The sequence below is a fragment of the Cucurbita maxima genome, unplaced genomic scaffold, assembly GCF_002738345.1.
Source record: "Cucurbita maxima cultivar Rimu unplaced genomic scaffold, Cmax_1.0 Cma_Scf00012, whole genome shotgun sequence".
Lineage (NCBI taxonomy): Eukaryota > Viridiplantae > Streptophyta > Magnoliopsida > Cucurbitales > Cucurbitaceae > Cucurbita > Cucurbita maxima.
In genome coordinates, this window is record NW_019272028.1 from 4,816,840 (window position 1) to 4,836,443 (window position 19,604).

Below are 19,604 nucleotides of genomic sequence, written 5' to 3' on the forward strand. Positions count from 1 at the left end.
GAAATAAAAACCAAATAACTCCAAAACATATGTGGCAGAAAGGCATGTGGGAGAGCCACCAATAGCGATTTCATTTTTTTTTTAATCCCAAAATATTTAAAATCACAAAATTGTAATAATTACAAACCATATTTAGAGAATTATCAAAATAATAATAATAATAAATAACTTTACTTTTCCCTCAATACATTATTCTTTTTTAAATTTCACATTTCTTTTCAATAAAAAATGGCTATAATTATGCAAATCAATTAGATGCAATAATTTTAATAATTAAAATTTTATTTTGAAACTATCTAAAGATTTTTGTTTTCAAAAATAAAAAAGAATGAACCCAAATTGTAACAAAAATAATTGGGTTAGTAAAGATTTTTTTTTTTTTTTAGAGCGGTAAGAATGTTTAAATCTACCGTTAGCAAATGTTGTCTTTTTTTAATTTTTTTCTTTCAAAGTTTTTCTCAATGTTTTAAAATGCGTCTACTGCGGAGAGGTTTCTTATTCTTATAAGAATGTTGCATTCTTCCCTTCAATCGATGTGAAATATACTAGCAGTGGGCCAATATCTACTGACGGTAGGTTTGACTGTTACAAATGGTATCAGAGCCAGACATCAGGCAGTGTGCCAAAGAGAATTTTGGCCCGAAGGAGGATGAGAAACGGAAATATTAAGGACGTCTTTCTAGCCCAAATATTAAGGATTGGGCAATATGAATATATTGGGCCTTCACAATTGAATTGATTTTCCATGTAAGCCATTACACTCACAGCTATGTGGCTTCAACTTCATGCATATACTTTAGACAGTTGTTGATCAAAACGCATATCACTTTTTGCTCTCTGATTCCTTTTGTTCATACAATCATTCGAACCCAAATCAGCTCCACCAATTGAAAATTCTGTTATAAAACTCCCAATCTTTGCCAATTACCTCACTTTTAACTCTGATCCTTTGCTAAAGTCCTAAGTTTTCTCAATGCTTCCAATTCCAAACCCAGCTCTTCAAGCAACATTACACACAAAACTCATTCTCAAACTCTATATGTACCAACAACATCAAACACAACAATTTAGCTCAATACTGACATGGACACTGTGGACAGGCCAGGTTTCAGGCATACTGCCTCTGCCATTGCAGTCCTTGCACATATTTTTGGTCTCACTGCCTGCATTCTTACGCTCGTTTGGCTGCTGCATTATCGAGGCGGCCTCGCCTACGATTCTCGGAGCGCCGAACTCGTTTTCAATGTAAGGCTCACATTTAAATTGTAGTTTTAAAGGAACTGATATTAAGAGATTTACCTTTGGCAGTGCCACCCGTTCTTCATGCTCCTCGGTTTCGTGTTCGTGTCGGGGGAAGGTATAGCTTGATTGAGTTTGTTTAATTTATATCTTAAGAAGATTTATAACTATGGTTGAATTGGATTTGAGCAGCAATGATGGCTTACAAGACAGTGAGGGCAGACAAAATGACAAGGAAGATAGTTCACATGGCGTTGCATTTTGTAGCCATTTGTATGGGAATTGCAGGCATAAACGCTTCTTTCAAGTTCCATGATATGATCAAATTGGAGCATGTGTTTAGTTTGCATTCATGGATTGGCATTGTCACTTTCTGCCTCTATGGCTTACAGGTACATAATATGCTATGCTATGCTGTTAAAGTTTCAATTATGTTCTTAAACTTTATACACCAATGGCATGGCATGGCAGTGGCTGTTGGGTCTGTGCACGTTTTTGTTTCCAGGAGCAAGCAGAGAGACCAAAGCCAGGCTGCTTCCATGGCACATAAGTGGGGGAAGGGCTCTGCTGCTGATGATTATCTGCACAGCCTTGACTGGTTTGTCTCAGAAGGCTACTTCTTCGACACTCACTGGCAACCATGAGTCTCGTTTGCTTAACTTCACTGGTTTCTTCGTCCTCCTCTTCGGCATTTCCATTGATATCGCCATCGGTTTTGATCGGTTTCGCCACGCCGATCTCACGACTTAACTTTGTTTTTGTGTTTTGTTCTTGTGTTCTTTTCCGGTTGTTGTTTTTGGGATGATACTGTTGGTGGGACTATTTCTTTGTGTTGTATGGAGTGATTTTTCAGGTTCATTGTTCAGATGATGGATTAATTGTTAAGATCATATTTATCCTAACTCAAAACTTGTTCTGTTTGGAACAAATTAAAGATGATTAAACACATATCTCTAAGTTCCACTTTATTTAGCAAATGTAATGGTGAACTAAGAAAACAGTTTAAGAGAGATGACACAAAACGTTTTTTTTTTTTTTTTTTTTTGACGTGTTCGATTGAATCTTTTCAAATACAAGTTTTTCTTGGGCCGTGAGCATCTTCTCCCAAGACTAGTACATTGCTCGATGCCTGACTTTGAAACCATTTGTAATGGTTCAAGTCTACCGATAGCAAATATTGTCAATTTTAGCCCGTTATGTACCGTAGTCAACCTCAGTTTTTAAAATGCGTCTTCCAGAGAGAAATGTTTCGACTGAGGTGGGATCTCACAATTTTTACTTTTTCAATTACTCATAAAAACACTCAACTAGACATTACAAATTCGAAACAATTGAGAGTGCATGAACAAATATATACTTGACCAATGTACCTAACTTGAAATAAAAATGTAACCGTTAGATACTTGCAACTTCAAACATAGAATTTTGAAGGAAAAATTAATTAATAAAACTTGCTCGTTTTTGTCAAAAGTGCCCATAAATAAAATTTAATTTGTAACAGCCTCAAGACCGCCACTGGCATATATCATCATCTTTTGGCTCTCTTTCGGGCTTCCCCTCAATGATTCAATGTTTTTAAGGTGCATTTGCTATAAAGAATGTTTCATTCTCTTCTCCAACCAAGGAGGGATTTCACAATAATATATACTAACGGTGGGCTTGACTTGTTACAAATTTAATACTACATCTTGAAAAAAAGCTAACTTGTCTAAAAACATTATCCTCTCGAACATGAAGTTAGAGATTTCCTAAATCGATATTAAATAATAAACAAACACAACTCATTGAAACATAATCGTTAATAGTAAATATTATTTGCTAAAGCTCAACAAAAATGAAGTTAGAAATAAATGCACAAACCCATCCCCCAACTTTCACACTATTTGCTTTTTTGTCATTTCCATCCTCTCCAGCAGTCCACCTATCTCCTTCTGCATTCTCATCTTCATGTTGTAGTAATCGATTTGAGAGTTCTCCAGCGCCTTCAGCTCCTCTGCCTTCTTCCTCCGCCTATTCTCCACCTCTTTCAAGCACAGCTTCCCGATCTTCTCCGCGTACTCCTCGTCGAGCTTCTCCGTCTTCGCAATGATTATCTGTCTTAGTCTTTCAGCCTCCCTCCGTGCCTCGTCTGCCTTGTTTTGGAACATCCCTGCCTCGGCTTTCTTGATTCTTATAATGCTTTCCAAGCTCTCCAGGCCATCTTTCTTTGTATACGTCCCAAATCGAAACTCATCGACTGCATTCAAGTCGCTGCCAATGGAGGCTTTGAGATTGTTCCGTCGAAGATCACTGGTAATCAAGTCATGATGTGGCCTAGATGGGGTGTTTTTCTGCATCACGTATGATGAAGGTAGGGAACCCGACTGAGGGAGCGACATCCCCTCTTTTGACAGGCTGGCCGTGTCGGTTGTTCCCAACTTCTCGGAGAATACCCCTGAAGTTGAAATCTCTGATGTGCCATCTGCATTCAATCATAATAGAACCAAGTCGTTGATTATGTTGGTCAAAGCATACTGCAACACCAAAACGTGCAACCCCAATAAATCTTTAAGAAAACGAAATGAAGATCTTGAAAAATTGGAAGAAATCATTAGAACGAAATATTTTCGAGTCTGTTCTTCCAAATCGATATGAGATTATCGAAGATGGAAATGGTTTGATCAACAAGGGAAACAACAGAATTAAACACGACACACACTTTAAAGAACAGTCCAGCTATGTACAGAGCATCATTTTACTTCCATGTTTAAACTAAAGGAAGAACAAGAAGGATATACACAAACAAATTGAAGTAATATAACCCAGATTGTTATCCATAACGCAAAAAAAAAACTACTATCTAATGTCAAACAGCAAAGAATTGCAGAAGATGACCTTGAAAACTGGTCCGTCTTTCGATGAAAATAGTTCAAATTGTTCTCACAGATTATGAATGAAAATAGTTCATTGTAAAAGAGCTAAAAATTTCAGCTGTCGCAAATGAACACATAGCTACTTCAAAACTTGTGCTTTGAAAAGGTTAATTAGCTCATCCTACACTTGTGTATAAAACACTTAAAAAAGCCACTTAATCTGTAACTGCAAGGTTTAATTTGTACGTTTTAGCGATCAACCATTGATTGCTTACGAATCATTGATCACTTACTTTCGTAAACTCGATAACTACTAGGAAAAACTTTCTGCAACAGCCCAAGCCCACAACTAACAGATATTGTTTGCTTTAGCCCGTTACGTATCGTCGTCAGCCTCACGGTTTTAAAACACATCGTAACCGCCCAAGCCCACCACTAACAGATATTGTCCGATTTAGCCCGTTATGTATCGCTGTCAACTTCACGGTTTTAAAACGAGTCTGCTAGGGAGAGGTTTCCACACGCTTATAACGAATGTTTTGTTCTCCTCTCCAACCGATGTGGGATCTCACAATCCACCCCCTTCGAAGCTAGTGTCCTCGCTAGCACTCATTCATCTCTCAAATCGATGTGGAATCTCACAATCCACCCCCTTCGGTGTCCAACGTCTCGCTGGCACACCGTTCAGTGTCCACCTCCTTCCGGGCTTAGCGTCCTTGCTAGCACACTACCTAGTGTCTGGCTCTAATACCATTTATAACAGCCTAAGCCCACCACTAACAGATATTGTCCTCTTTGAACTTTCCTTTCGGGCTTCCCCTCAAGGTTTTTAAAACGCGTCTTTTCTAGAAAGAAGTTTCCACACCTTTATCCTCCCCAACCGATGTGGGATCTCACACTTTCACTCATAAATAAAACCAAGACATTCACCTCAGTGAATATGTGCTACTATAATAGTGTGTACTCCCCTAGTTAATTGTAGAGAAAGCTAATCGTGCGTCTTAGAACGATTAAAAAACGATTACTTATAATGAACCTCGAAAATCAAGTAAGAAAGGAGATGGCCATTTGAAGAATAAATGGAAACATGAACAAGCAACAGAAAGGACTGTCAGCAAAAGTTTCACATAATATTATATACCTTGATGTTTCACGCAAGTAGTCAATAAACAAAAATCAACATTAAGGAGCACAAAGTAGATCAGCATCTATTGTATTTGGCAAACACATTAAATACTCAAATCTAGGGAAAAGACCAGAAAGGAAAAGCAAAATGAAAAAGTTATAGAACTTACGATTAAAGTATTCAAGAATGATATTGCAGGCCTCCCAAGGAGCAAGTGCTTTGGATTCGAGCTTGGCCAGAATCCGAGCAGCTTTAATATACAAATCCTTGCCTTTGTAATCATCACTTCCAATAAAGATCCTTTTCACACATTCAAGCTCCTTCATCAAGGTTTCTAGACCCCAGTTCTTAGCACAGTACACAAAAACATCCTTCACAAATCCAAACATCTCTGAAGCATGATTACAAGCAATGCAGTGGAACTGCATCTCTGTTGTCCCCGACGGTCCTTTGAGGCTTGGACCAGGTCGGATGAGATTCTTCTCAATCCCACAGGAAGCATGGCACCAATGGGAGCAGACGTCACAACCAACCCAGCTACATGTATTGTTTGCACAATCAAAGTTCAAACAAATGGGGCACATACATGAGCTGCAAAACCCCTTGTTGGCTGAGCAGATTTTGCAGTCACAATCATCAACTGGGATTACATTCTTGCAGTTCCTGCATTTCAGAAACAAGAAAATGTCCACAAGCTCAGAAATGGAGCACCTGCTTTTTGCAGAGATGAAACTAGCAAGCCCCATCTTCACTGCAACTAGAATTTCAAGCTGTGCTTTGTGACACTTCGAAAGAGTTTCCTTGGTCAGATCGGATCGTCGCTCCAGCCGCTTTTGGAGGGACGATAATTCTTCTCTCTTGTCAGGCTTAGCAATCAGATCTTTCAAATAATCTTTGATTGATGCAAGTGTTTCATCAGGAAGCTCTTGAACCATCTGAGCCATGACCAAGATAGACTCCGAGACGATTTCACGAATGATTCTCTCCAGCCTAGTAATACCCTCTACCCCTTTCAAGTTTTCTGATCCCCTTCCAATCGAATTCCCCAACTTTGCCTCCATTTTCGGTCTCGCTGGTAGTTCAGACGGGAAAAATGAGTGTTCATCGGAGTTGTTACAAACCTCCTTATTCGAAGGCCGATTCCCCTGCAACAAGGAATTCAGCCCACTTCCATGATTTGATAAGGCAACTCCATCCCCTAATGGTTTGAACCTGCTATGAACCGAACCATTAGTTCCCTCTCCACAGTTCCAAATATGGTCGTCTCTCCCAACCGAATACTCGTAATTCTCAGTCGAATTTCGAGTCAAGGAGCAACTGGGGTTGTGAGAAAATTGGTGGGAGTAGGAATAGGAAAGCGAAGCAGCAGTAAAATCGTTAGAACAAGTAGTTTGGGTGTTGTTCATGGAAGGAGCCAAAGATTGAACGCTCCTACAGGGCTTAGACCGGACAGGGGGAGGATCTTCATTGTGCAAAGCATTTGAAGCAGTGAGAGAGAGGGAAACTTCAGGCAAAGCTAAAGAAAGATTAAGCGTTTCAAGCTTGGGTTTCTTTCCCCGATTCTCCCTTTCAATCTCCTCCTCAATCTCCCGCTTCGATTGATTTCCCCTAATCGAGTTCAAATTCAGGAAATCCCTCTCAACCCATTTATCATTTTCGTTACAATTCTCAGAAAACAAAACTTCCTTACCTTTGTAACTACCTTTCTCGAAGGAAGCCGCATAGCCCTTCTCTTTCGAATTCTCACAAAGGTAGCTAAGAGTGAGTTCTTGAGAGGCCGAATTCCCGATTCTCGGAGATTTCGAATGCAACCCATCAGAACCCATCACCGATTCTTCCCGAAAACTAAAACCCTTGTCCGAGAAACCAGATTTCGCATTAGAATTCGGCCTCGTACGCTCAGGAACATGGCGCCAAAGCTTGGTCCGAGAGTTCTCACCATCGGAAGCGAGATCCTTTCCCTCGAACATGCCTTAGCTGGAGGGTTTTCAAAAGAGGGGAAAAAATCAGGTCGTCGTGGATGATTTTGCTTTTGTTGTTGTTGTTGTTGTTCTTCTTTCCCCCGTCGAGTGATTTACAATCCTTCGCAACGGGCAACAGGGAAAATGTCAAGCGTTTTCATACGAAGACGACGACTGCTTTTACTCGGTTTTAAGGATTACGGAAATAGCCCTTGACTTGTTCTGAATTACGGACATCTTTCTTTCTCTCTTTCTCTCTCCTTGCTTTTCTAGGATTCTTCTTTTTGTTCAGGGATGACGATGATGAAGAACTCCCAGTTGCAACGCCCCCACTTCCGCCGCCTTTTTCTTTCTTTCAAACACGACTAAGCCAACACCTAAAATTCCTCCCATTTTCTATTTTGTGTATCATAATACAAATCCAAAAATAATATTCCTTTACTTTTCGAAAGTTTTTACAACCTTGTAATTTTCTATATTATTTTATTTAGAAATATTAAAATTTACGTGTTCCTAAGATTGAATGTGTATGACATGTGGTTAGCGCATTTTATTATGATGATGTGGATGTTAGTCACGAAATTTACGAGTTATGATTATGTAATAGTACATACTATGTTGCACCATATTATTGAACTAATGATTATTTTTACTTTTGTAATAGTCCTAATTCACCCTTAGCAGATATTGTACTTTTTGAGTTTTTTATTTTGAGTTTCCACTCGAGATTTAAAAATGTGTTTGTTAGGGAGAAGTTTTCACACTGTTCTAAGGAATGTTTCGTTTCTCTCTCCAACCAATGTGAGATCTCACAACTTTGTGGAACCATATGCATGTTGTATGTTCCTCTCATGGTTTGCTTCTCCAAGTCATGCATTATGTGTATGCATATAGTTATGTTACCTTATTCGTGACTCATTCTTTTCCTTTAGTTTCGATATGCATGAGTGTACACGTACCTATAGTCAGGCTTAGAGAAGATTCATACTCGCTTAGTGGGTCCATGAGCATTTGTAGTTGCAGTTTTTGACTCATCAATAGAGTTACTTATTAGGTATTTTTAAATACTCTAACCTTTCTCAAACATTTTTTTTATAGATAAAAGCAAGAAGACCTTAGAACAGTTGCGGTTTCTCTTGCAAAGGTTATAAGACAAGTTGCTCGTACATTTTCCCCTTCTATAAATATTTATTTTTAAAATTTAGTTTAGTTATATCATTTTAAATTAGATTAGTTTACCAAATTAAGTTTTGAAGCATTTATTTTTAGAATTATTTCCGCTCGGTATTTCCTACTTGAAATATTTTAAAACGTTTCTCATGCATGGGTTATTACATAAAAAAAATATATATTTTTTCTTCCATACCAAAATTTAAATATAAATTACTGGCTATTTTAATCCTGATTTGTGATTAATTTGGTAATAAATTTGTTTAACAAGAACTTAACAGCATGCCATTTACAAAATAAGTAATTATTTGTATAATGAAGTATTTATATGCCACACATGGTAATCCAACTGGTGGTTACTGTATGAAATGTAAATCAAGAATGAATAGTAAATTCATTTAGCTCGATGTTCCTATCATTGTTGGGTATGAGTTGGCCACACCGACTTAGATTTTGGGTCAAAGGAGTTGTCGTCTATATGTTGTTTGTGAGCTGCCAAGTCCCAGTTTCGCAACAATACTCGTTCTCGTATTAGAAGATCATCTTATCCTGTGGTCGACATTCAATTCACCTTCATCGTAGGTGCTCATTCAATTTTGATTTGAATTGATGTACCGTTCATGAATTCCTAAACTAAACAAACCTGGAGAACTACGAATCATAACTCAATCCAACGAACAATGTTGATACAATTCTTAAAATATATTTTCATACGAAATATTTAGTTGTGTGAAATCCCCATTGGTAATACTTTTGAAAAAGATATCCTTAAATTGGACCATTGTTTTAACAACAATAACTTAGGTTTGTCGTATTTAATGTGATTATAACGGTATGACTTTTAATTAAACATTAATCCCATATTTCCCAAGTCTAAGGTTTGGTCAACATTTTATAAAAACAACATGTTTAAAGTACCATGATAGATGACTATTTAACTTGTTCCTTATGTCTCATTCTCAAATTTAACCTTATTGAAATTAATAATAATAATAAAATTCAAACTTTTAAAACTAAACAAAGTTTCAAGACATGAACAAAGTTAAACCGTGTTTTGTTTAGATTGGAGCAATTTTATGTTGGGTGGCCTCTTGAAATTTTTTTTAAGAAATATGTGAATAAGAACCAAACATATTAAAAGAAATCATGTTAGTATGCAAAGATAGTCTTCACTCTTTGAAGTAATAATTTGATTCAAATCGACATATAAAAGGTAGTATCCTATACAATAAATTTAAATAAAATTGAATCATTAAATGTTTAATCTCTATAACTTTGTTATTGAGCAAATTAATATTTCACAAAATGATCCTATGCGACTTGATCTTAATCTTGAATGAGTTATAAACTTTTATATGCGAAGGTTTATCATTTGATTAGGATGAGTGAGAATGACTTTTGTTACTAATTTAATACGTATCCCAATTTAAGAATTTGTCTAGAGAACCTAATTTAAAATTCACATTTCAAAGTTAGGAGACTATTTCATTTGACCTAATATGAATCTCATACCGTCCAAAGCAATCTTGATGTGAATCCTATAAGAAGGTTGGAGTTATTTTTAAATAAAATCAAAATCAATTCTAACATTTCACTTGGTGACTTGAACTTTGGTATCTTACCAATGGTGAAACGCTAATGAACTGGGCAACTATTAACGCATTGCAGAGATTAGTGCTACATAAAAAAGGCTACAGATAACACCGATGCATTGAACTTGGTCGGGACAAACCAGGGTTTGTAGTGACTAAAGAAATACGCTCGATTCAGCTCGACGCTGCGTAGCTCGTTGCTCCAAAGCTAGTTGAAGAAAAAGAAATCCAGACGGCGACCACCAACATGGAGAGAGAGAGAGAGAGAGAGAGGCGCTCGTACGATGGAGTAGACCTCCCTTTGACGATGCTATTTAACGCATTTGAATTTTTGTCTTAAACTTTGACTTGGTCAAACTCCCCATATGATATGCTCAAACATTTTGTGTACTTTCATAAGAACATTAAGACATAAAAATTTAGTATAAGCTTGGTTGGAATACAAAATTAAATAATTGAATAAAATATATAAAGAGATAACATTATGTATATATTTATTTCATATGGTAATGTGGTGCCTCCAAATTGGCAGCATCTTAAATTCCAACTTAGTGGTCCAATCCTAAAACACTTGCCCTTGTCTCAATGGATCATGTTGGTCTCTTGCCCTCTTTCTTTGAAACCTTTGTCCCAACCCCCATCCCCACTACTTTTGTCTCTACTTTCCTCCATAAATATTTATATCCGGCACCCGAATAAATATATATATAAATAAATCAAGACCACATCGATAGCGATCACATTTTATAAATTTATACATTTATATTATAAATTATAAATAAAATTGTGAATGTTTGATTAATCCACCACACCTAAATGATGTGAAAATTATCTTATTTATAATCAAATAAATTACAAGAATATGGAAATAGTAATAAATGGAAATAACAATAAATAAAAAGATACCTAATATTTGCCTTACAATAAAATATCAAATATAATATATATGGTAAACTATAATTTATTACTAAATATCTTTAATGTTGTGTTAAATTAGTTATTCATTTATGATTCGAAGATATCTAAATCCAATTATTATATCCATCAAATAATAGGTAAAGGAGAAAGAATCATCATTTTATTTATTTTATATATACAAAATGGCCTCATTATTATTCTAATGTTTTGTAAATAATTAGGAAGGATGCGTAGCTCCATTATTGATTCTTTTTTTCCCTCTTATATTAAAGAATGAAAAAGAAAGAAAAACCAATCACGAATTGCCACCTGTATTTCATTAAAATGACTTGTTTCAATGGAGGATGAGAAATTTTGGTGGCCATTAGAGTCAACACGGCTTTGATTTATTTATTTTTTCATTTTCTTCCTATTTCAATTATAAAAATGGGAATTTTACGGGATAAAAGAGACTAATTATTATCATAAAAGTCAATGATTTAATTACTTGTACTATACAAAAAAAAATATCGTACCAACTTTTTGTTATTTTGTTCGTTTAGAATATTTTTAGGAATATAACCCTTAATTCTTCCATATTTTAAAAAATCATTTATAAGCTTTAGAAATGAAAAAAAAAAAAATCAAATTTTTAAAAATAAATTATTTATAAAAGGATAACAGTTAAGAAAGTACCTGAATATATTCTCAAAAAAAAACTTATTATAATATATATTTTTAAAAATCATTAAAAGTCAAAATAGAGGTACCAGAACAATTATTTAAATTCACCCAAAAAATTACATAAGGTAAAAAAGAAAAGGCCACGTGTATATAATTTATTGGAGGGTGGAAGGGAAGGGCAATTTCGTCAATACACTTGAATTGAGCGCCGTCGTGTGGTTCATGACTCGTGACCTTATGCCGACAATGTTCGCTTTATCCAATAAATGTTCTTGTAGTGGTTAAGTTTATTTAATTTTTAATTTTAATCTTATCTTAGGATATAATCTCAAATAAAACTATTATTGTGTCTCACACCACTTTATATTTTGAATTTCAGAATCAGTTTATTCCAAATAAAATATGAACTTAAACATCGCGCGTTACAACATCCATACGTAGCTATAAAACGATTTTATTTACCAAACTTGATATTAAAACTCGAGTTGATGATGAGGTCTAACTTAAGAACTTATAGGTACAAGAGAGATTATCGAGCCATTACATATCAATAGTGGAAGGAATAGGATATTAGTTTGACCGAAAGTAAGAATTGTAACAGTTCAAGCCCACCGCTAGCAAATATTGTCCGCTTTAGTCCGTTACATATCACTGTCAGCCTCAGGGTTTTAAAACATATCTACTAGGGTAAGATTTCCATACCCTTATAAAAAAATGTTTCATTCCCCTCTCCCGCCGATGTGAAATCTCACAATCCAACCCCCTTGGGGGCATACGTCCTCACTAGCACACCACGTGTTGTCTAACTCTAATACCATTTACAACAGCCCAAATGCCCACTAATAAACATGGTCCATTTTAACCTTTTATGTATCACCTCCAGCCTCATGGTTTTAAAACATGTATCTAGAGAGAGGTTTCCACCTCCTTATAATAAATGTTTGTTCACCTCCAACCAATGTGGGATCTCAAAATCTACCCTCTTGGGGGCCAACATCCTTGCTAGCACACGGCCTGATGTTTGGCTTTGATACCATTTATAACAGCTCAAACCCACTGCTAGCAAATATTGTCCGCTTTGGTCCATTGAGTATTGTCGTCTAACCTTACAATTTTAAAACGTGTCTAGTAGGAAGAGATTTCCACACCTTTATAATCAATGTTTGATTCCCCTCTCCAACCGATGTGAAATCTTATATTCTCACAAGAATATACCAAGTTTTAGTTCAGTTCACGCTCACAAATGTTTGTCAAAATAAGGATCGACTTTAGCTACATTAGAAGCTTTGTTTGCATATTGTTACGTTGAAAAATCAACTTTACGTCATTTCGATCGATAAACGGTATCGATTCGAGATTAGAATAGAAACTTTTGGAATTCATGGACAAAAATTGCAAAGAAAAAGGGGGGTAAAGGATCAAAAAAGTGTATTTTAGATTAGGACAAGGGTAATTGGCACAAAAAGAAAAAATTTGAAGATTTATTCAACAATTCATAAGCTTAGAGCCACTAAAAAAATGGCAGACAATGGCAGACACATCCCACTTTACAGAAGTTGATACATTAAGAAGAAGGCATCAAAATGAAAATTACTTACTAAAGCCTCAAAGTGAGATCAGGAGATGATTCTTCTGTTCTTGGTGGAGGAGGAATTGTCTTCCCAAACTCTGAATCCGAAATTTGAACTGTGGATTTCAAAGGACCTAAGCTGCTATCAACTTTGGCAGCCACCTGCCTGAAGCTTCCTGGCCAAAACATCCCGACATCATCCTCGTATTCCTGAACGAATGTCGGGAACCCGAAAGCGCTATGCTCGAACTTTGCTCCAACGCTCCTACCAGGATAAGGCCTGTGATCTGAAGCTAGAACTGTTTGGTGTAGAGCACCATGAGCTTCAATGCCGAGTGATCTAAGAGCTGAGCCATGAAGAGGCAGCGATGCCAAGCTACCGTATCGATCGAAGAACATTCCCATCCGAGTTACACGTTTAGCCATTGTCCTCTCTCTTTTGTGTGCATTTTGATGCCCACCAAGTGCCTGCGAGCTGAAGAACTTACGTCGACAGTAATTGCAAGAGAAAACTCTCGGCGTCGATGCAGATGACGATTTGTTACCATTTGTTTCCCTGTGATTCTCACCATCACCATCACCCTTTGATTCGATATCGTTGGAGTTAAACTGAAGTGTCAAGTCAAGTGAAATGGGCACTGCATCAGCAACAGCAACTTTACTCGAGCTTGGAGGGCAGGAAGAACTGGCAGTGCCAGTGTTAGAGTGATCAGGATTTGCTTCTTGACTACTGCTAGGCTCTGAATCTTTAGCAGCTTCAATATTGAAATCTAAAGTTTCCATTATTCCAATGAATTGTCCAAAAAAGTTAAGAACCAGAGGCTTCCAAACACAGAGATTCCCTTCTTTTCCTTCTGTTTTAAGAATTACAAGAACAATCAAATAAGTTAATGTTGCTTCTGCATTGCACAATAATGGAAAAGAACGTTCAAGAACATGACATTATTCCTAAAAGTTTATGATAATGAGCCCTAATACATTTTTTTTGATAAGAGATAATGAGCCCTAATACATGATCAATCTTTGGCTATGAATCCATGAAAAAGGCCACAAGCCCTCAACACTTCAGCAGCTGTTCTACCAGAACTTGATATTAAGAAGCTAAGCTTAAGATTAGCATATATATCTGTTCATCCCAAACTACAATTTCACAAATCTTACGCCTACATAAACCTAGATTCATGGAAACTTCCTCCATGAATTCAAACACAAATTATAACCCAGAGCAACTAAGCAAGCACATGGTCACAACATCAGGTATCATAGAAGCAGATTCATTCAGTGAAAAAGAGTAAAATCAGACCCATAAGGGGAAAACCCCAGAAAAATTCCAAGAAAAGAACCAAAAAGAGCGACTAATCATAACCCAGAAAGCATAAATTTCATCTCATCATCATTCAAAAACAGACCCAGAAGAAAGCAGAGCAGAAGCAAAGAAGAGGGCAACATTAAAATCAAGCAAAAACATAAGAAAAACAAGAAGGGATTCACATCTAGTGTGACATACATGGGTTTATTGAAGAATCAGGAGAGGCCTTGAGCGTTAATCTATGCGTTGAAGGCTATGGCAGCGGCAGTGAGACGCAGAGTGAGGAAGCGGTAAGAGGCAGAGAGGAGGGAGGTGGGTTTCCATAGCCTTTACTGGTTATGGTGTGGGTAAGATTCGACAGATGAAATAAATGGGCGGAGAGAGGGAGAGAGAGAGAGAGAGAGAGGGGTTGTGGTGGGATGGAAGATATGGTGTAAAGTTAGAGAATCAGAATGAAAAAACCCATTATTTTAGTTGAATTTTTGGAGTGTTCCATTATTCAAAACGAAACCCAATAATCAGATTATGGTGGGATGGAAGATATGGTGTAAAGTTACAGAATCGGAATGGAAAACCCATTACTTTGGTTGAATTTTTGGACTCTATTATTATTATTATTATTATTCAAAATGAAACCCAATATTGATAATCACAAACTGAGAGAAGAGACCCGCTCAAGTGCCATCATCTTTTTGCCTAAAACGCCTGTTCTCTCACACTAATAATGAAAGAGAGAGAGACCCAACAAAGAAAAAAAGTATCTTTCCAATGTCTAATCTTTACAAATCATAGGGCTCCAAATATGTGACTACTTCAACTCGAGGGTGGGTAATGATTCCATCAATGTTCTTGAACTGTTCCCAGTACAACAAATCTTTCTTAGTTTTTTTTAACAGTAAACATTATATCAAATCATGGAATGAATTATAGAGCAACTTGATCTTTTTGAAACAAAAAAAAAAGAAAAAATCTACCTGATTTGAATCTTTATTTAAACTTGAACATCTTTGTTTTGTTATATTATATTAGGTAGATTTGAATATTTATTGAGTAGAAAAACTACCCTAACAAAATTACATTAACATAAGCTTTTCTATTAGAAAACAATGGAAGTAGTTCTAGAACACAATTTCCGTGAATATTGTAACCATCCAAGCTTACCTTTAACAAATATGGTTCTGTTTGAACATTCCCTTTGGGTTTCTCCTCAAACTTTTTAAAACTAGGGACCCTTATAAAAAATGTTTTGTTCTCCTCTCCAACCAATCTCACAATTCACCCCTTTCGAGGTCCAACATCTTCGCTTGCACTCATTCCTCTCTCCAATCGATGTGGGATCTTGCATGATCTACTCAATGTTTTACAAATAATACAATCGTGCAGTCGAGCTGTCATGCACAAACATATCGACATACATACCGTTCATAAAACTTTAACTTCTCCAATCTTTTTACATTCATTAAAACAGTGTATCAGTGTCTAATCAAGTATAATATGAACAATAAACTATGGTCCAATAATTTAGAACAAAAAGGTGAGAACCCACAAATGGAAAAGGAGGGCAAAGCACATGATGTCTCACACAAAGCACATACAAATGACTTTGTACATATCCTTAATGAAAATTATAGTTGGTAGTTTTGGGCATTTGGTGGTTGAGAGGGACAGACATGTATATCATTAGTCATCTTCACAACCAGTGTAGACACACAAGCTTTAGAACTAAAGACAGAGGACTAGTGAACCACTAAAATTTGTGCCATAACTATGCAAATCCAAAACAACATCAAATCATGTCTTGTCATATAAATAGATAACCATTATATGTTCTTCTAATTCATACCATTTTCTTTTGGGATCTTTTTTTTTATATAATAAATATAAAGAAATACATGCTTTTTAGAAAGCAAATAAAATGTTATTTAATTATAATTGGATTATCTTGTCGATTTAAGTTTGTTTGAACTATCTTTGGCCTCTTAAGCAAACACCATCATTTGTGTATGATATCTTTCCTCTTATTGAAAAAAAAAAAAATATAACTTTTGCTTTATTGGTCATATCGCTAAAGATATAACCATATTTCCATAGAAACATGATCGTGACCATATTGCTACTTTTCCCCGTGGCTACCATTTTGTCACTCTTCTTCGGGGCTATATTGACAAGATTTTGCAATCTCATTTTTTCGTAATCATAAATATGGACGAAGGCCTCACAGCTAAGAGAGCATACGTTATAATTCGTGATGCATCATTTAATCATTTCTTTCGTGAATCGTTTCTATTAATTATGTGGCTAGATTACTTTCCTTATTTATTACTAAGAGTATCATCAATTTTTCGTGTCACCATCATACCTGGCATGCATGCATTATAATAAAAATGGTTCTTATTAAAAAATAGTATTTTATTATATATCAAAAAGTTCATCAAACCAAGCATATAGTGTTCAATAATATGATTGCTTGCGTGGATCGTAGCTTAAACAGACTGTGAACTTCCTTTAAGGCTATTTGAACTAATGATGATTAGTTCTACTATCACGAGATACACGTATAAACTCTAGTATTCGTAACTCTTACTTATATATGGTTAACATGTCTCGTACCGACTTAAATTAAAAGGAAAACTATTAAGTCACGATTAAATGAAAGAATTGTTAGGATTGTTAGGAGGGAGTCCCAATTGGCTAATTAAGGGAATGATAATTAGGTTTATAAGTAAGGAATCCATCTCGATTGTTATGAAGTCTTTTGGGAAGCCCAAAACAAAGCCATGAGAGCTCAAAGTGGACAATATAATACTATTGTGGAGATCCACAATTCTTAACATGGTATTAGAGTCATGCCCTTAATTTAGTTATGTTAATAGAATCATCAGGTGTCGAACAAAGAAATTGCTCCAGAAAAAGGAGTTGAGTCTGGAGGCTGTTTGAGGGCTACATAGACCTTTTGACGAATACATCTCCGTTGGTATGAGGTCTTTTGGGCTAAAGTCATGAGAACTTATGCTCAAAGTGGAAATATCATATTATTGTGGAGATCCGTGACGCACCCTATCGACACATGTAACCATGAAAGCTAACTATCTCCGGGTAACATTTCATCTATTATAACCAACAAACCTTTGACAGAATGATCTCATGTATTCGCTTGTCTAAAACTTACTAATAACTTAAAGAATTTCATGCCTTATTCTCTTCACTTTCTAAAATAAAAAAAAATAAAAAAACATTGGGTCATAATTTTCAATCTTTACTTATTTCAATGGTTGATGGACTTATATGATAATGATTTTCGCCACTGAAATAAACGTTTCACAATATTCTAATCCATATTGTTGAGAGAATCTTAGAGCTACTGTCCGAGTCTTGTATTTTTCGATTAATCTATCTGAGAGACACTTTATTTAGTAAACATGCTTGCAAGAGAAGAGTTTGATATCTCACACTAGTTTTTATGTCTGATTTTGATTCAAGACTATAATTTCTTCCTCCATTGCCTACTGTCAAGTCGTACTTTGTGATGATTTTTCATACGTCTCTAGCTTTTTAACTTCGTCTTGTATAATAGCTACGTTGACATACTTAGCACTTGACTTTCGAATTTTTCTGACCATCTAAGTTGTTGATGTGTCGTTTCCTTTTCATTGAATTCGTTTGGTTAAGTCACTTCTTGCTCATCAATATCAATGTCACTTGGATCTTCAGGCACATCAACACTTAACCAAACGTGTATAATTTGCTCTTCCATCTTTTGGGTAGAATTTCTTCAATGTTGTCTAAATCTAATAATAATTCATTCTTTGAGGGCCAGCTTGCTTCCTTTGTGCCATTCTGATCGCCAGTTATGTAGTATGAGCATCATGAATCAATGATCCGGTCATTCTCGTAATTGATATATCCTTCCATTCATCCCCTTGAGTGCTAGCTCGTCTTCTTCTATGGCACATAGTACCCCTGCATCTCATTAATCCTTCATCTCCTTTTTGGAGGTTGTCATATTGCTCTCGACTTGGACCAACAATCCTTGGACATGTGGTCTTTCTTTCTGCTGTTGTTGCAAATACCTTCAAATCTCTTCCCTTGAGAACTCTTGTTGTCGTTCTTCTAAGCTCTCTAAGTTAGTTTGTTCAATTTTTTGGTGGCTTCTTTCTTTGTCACCATTTTGTATCCATTGACTTATTATTGCTCCAGCTTTTGCTTGTGTAGAGCGCTTCTTCTTCACTGTTCACCGTGATGCCTCCCATTTACTTAGTCATAGTTTTTTGGCTGACTAGCAAATTTTTAAACTCTGCAAGTGTTGGTTGAGCAGACCATCCTTATACAGCAACAACAAAGCTTTTATATTCTAGTCACAACATGATCCTCTTCATTCGAGTTTCTCCAATGACAGACTTCGAATTTAGTTTAGTAATCTTCTAACAAATCGACTAAACCCTATGGAAGTATTGAACAATTTTTATGTTCAAGAAATATGTATGCGTCTAAGTGTATCAATAAATCATTATGGACACCACCCCTAGTGGTTTGAATAATTTCTAATAATACATTCAACTCATTATTCAATCGTCATCATTAGAATCCATGTCTCCTTCAAAAAAATACAAGGACAAAATAGTCACTAGTGAAGGTCAAACTCTTAATGATCTACCTCACTCTCATACTCGACCAATCTTGGATCTACTCACGGAGCAACAACAGCTTGATGCAACTCCAACATTCTCATGTTACCTTCATACAAATTTAGCTCTTTCCTTCAAACATCACTATAAATTATTAGACCATTTGTTTTACTTCAAAGGCTCTTTATGCCGTCGAGATCTCCGTGTGAGGTAGCTAAACCAACGACTTTGTCAAGTCATAACATTTTGAAATTAAAAAAAATATTGTCTAACGACATTGACTGCTTCTACATGCATGTCACAACTCTCTATACTCTTAATATTATAAGCACGTAAAATTAATGAACTTAAAATGAAAATGTACTTAATTTAGATTCGAGATCTCAAATAAAATAGTAAAACATTATTCATAATCTTGTGATGTTTAAAAAAACATCAAGTTTTTACATGAATTCATAATATTTAAAGAAAAGAAAAACACGCCAAAAATCTAATATATAAATACAAAAGCTATTATGCATCCAATGTCAATCAGACATTCCCATATTTTCTCTTTTTAGAAAAACATTATAAGAATGG

General features: G+C 35.8%; 3 protein-coding genes and 1 long non-coding RNA gene across 5 annotated transcripts; 1 reads left to right on the forward strand and 3 right to left on the reverse strand.

Moving 5' to 3' along the window:
* Window positions 1–1,050: 1,050 nt before the first annotated feature.
* LOC111487782 (probable transmembrane ascorbate ferrireductase 3) lies at window positions 1,051–2,155 on the forward strand. The gene is made up of 4 exons (XM_023135308.1): window positions 1,051–1,245; window positions 1,309–1,357; window positions 1,432–1,631; window positions 1,711–2,155. Exons 1-4 carry the CDS (start codon window positions 1,084–1,086, stop codon window positions 1,987–1,989), a joined length of 690 nt encoding a protein of 229 aa, XP_022991076.1. The 5' UTR covers window positions 1,051–1,083; the 3' UTR covers window positions 1,990–2,155.
* Window positions 2,156–2,969: 814 nt separating this feature from the next.
* Window positions 2,970–7,546, reverse strand: LOC111487863 (protein OBERON 3-like). 2 transcript variants are annotated; one of them, XM_023135426.1, is made up of 2 exons: window positions 5,387–7,542; window positions 2,970–3,700 (listed from the first exon to the last, which is right to left on the reverse strand). In XM_023135426.1, the coding sequence occupies exons 1-2, from the start codon at window positions 7,185–7,187 to the stop codon at window positions 3,114–3,116; spliced, it is 2,388 nt and encodes a 795-aa protein (XP_022991194.1). In that variant the 5' UTR covers window positions 7,188–7,542; the 3' UTR covers window positions 2,970–3,113. The 2 variants fall into 2 exon arrangements, with proteins under 2 accessions (XP_022991194.1, XP_022991195.1); XM_023135427.1 differs by having other exon boundaries at window positions 3,338–3,752; window positions 5,387–7,546.
* A 4,597-nt stretch (window positions 7,547–12,143) lies between these two features.
* On the reverse strand, window positions 12,144–12,590 carry LOC111487866. Its single transcript, XR_002719123.1, has 2 exons — window positions 12,471–12,590; window positions 12,144–12,250 (listed from the first exon to the last, which is right to left on the reverse strand). It is a non-coding gene; the product is annotated as an uncharacterized LOC111487866 (long non-coding RNA).
* Window positions 12,591–12,974: 384 nt separating this feature from the next.
* On the reverse strand, window positions 12,975–14,973 carry LOC111487865 (zinc finger protein 7-like). Its single transcript, XM_023135428.1, has 2 exons — window positions 14,599–14,973; window positions 12,975–13,945 (listed from the first exon to the last, which is right to left on the reverse strand). The coding sequence occupies exon 2, from the start codon at window positions 13,872–13,874 to the stop codon at window positions 13,119–13,121; it is 756 nt and encodes a 251-aa protein (XP_022991196.1). The 5' UTR covers window positions 13,875–13,945; window positions 14,599–14,973; the 3' UTR covers window positions 12,975–13,118.
* Between the last annotated feature and the right edge of the window lie 4,631 nt (window positions 14,974–19,604).

What these genes read in the sequence shown, in the direction of transcription:
- LOC111487863 (XM_023135426.1), bottom strand. Translation starts at nt 7,187, where the DNA reads ATGTTCGAGGGAAAGGATCTCGCTTCCGATGGTGAGAACTCTCGGACC. An exon ending in CATTCTTGAATACTTTAATC is followed by an intron (nt 3,701 to 5,386) that starts GTAAGTTCTATA and finishes GATTGAATGCAG; the next exon opens with ATGGCACATCAGAGATTTCA.
- LOC111487865 (XM_023135428.1), bottom strand. Translation starts at nt 13,874, where the DNA reads ATGGAAACTTTAGATTTCAATATTGAAGCTGCTAAAGATTCAGAGCCT.
- LOC111487782 (XM_023135308.1), top strand. Translation starts at nt 1,084, where the DNA reads ATGGACACTGTGGACAGGCCAGGTTTCAGGCATACTGCCTCTGCCATT. An exon ending in CGTGTTCGTGTCGGGGGAAG is followed by an intron (nt 1,358 to 1,431) that starts GTATAGCTTGAT and finishes GGATTTGAGCAG; the next exon opens with CAATGATGGCTTACAAGACA. An exon ending in TCTGCCTCTATGGCTTACAG is followed by an intron (nt 1,632 to 1,710) that starts GTACATAATATG and finishes ATGGCATGGCAG; the next exon opens with TGGCTGTTGGGTCTGTGCAC.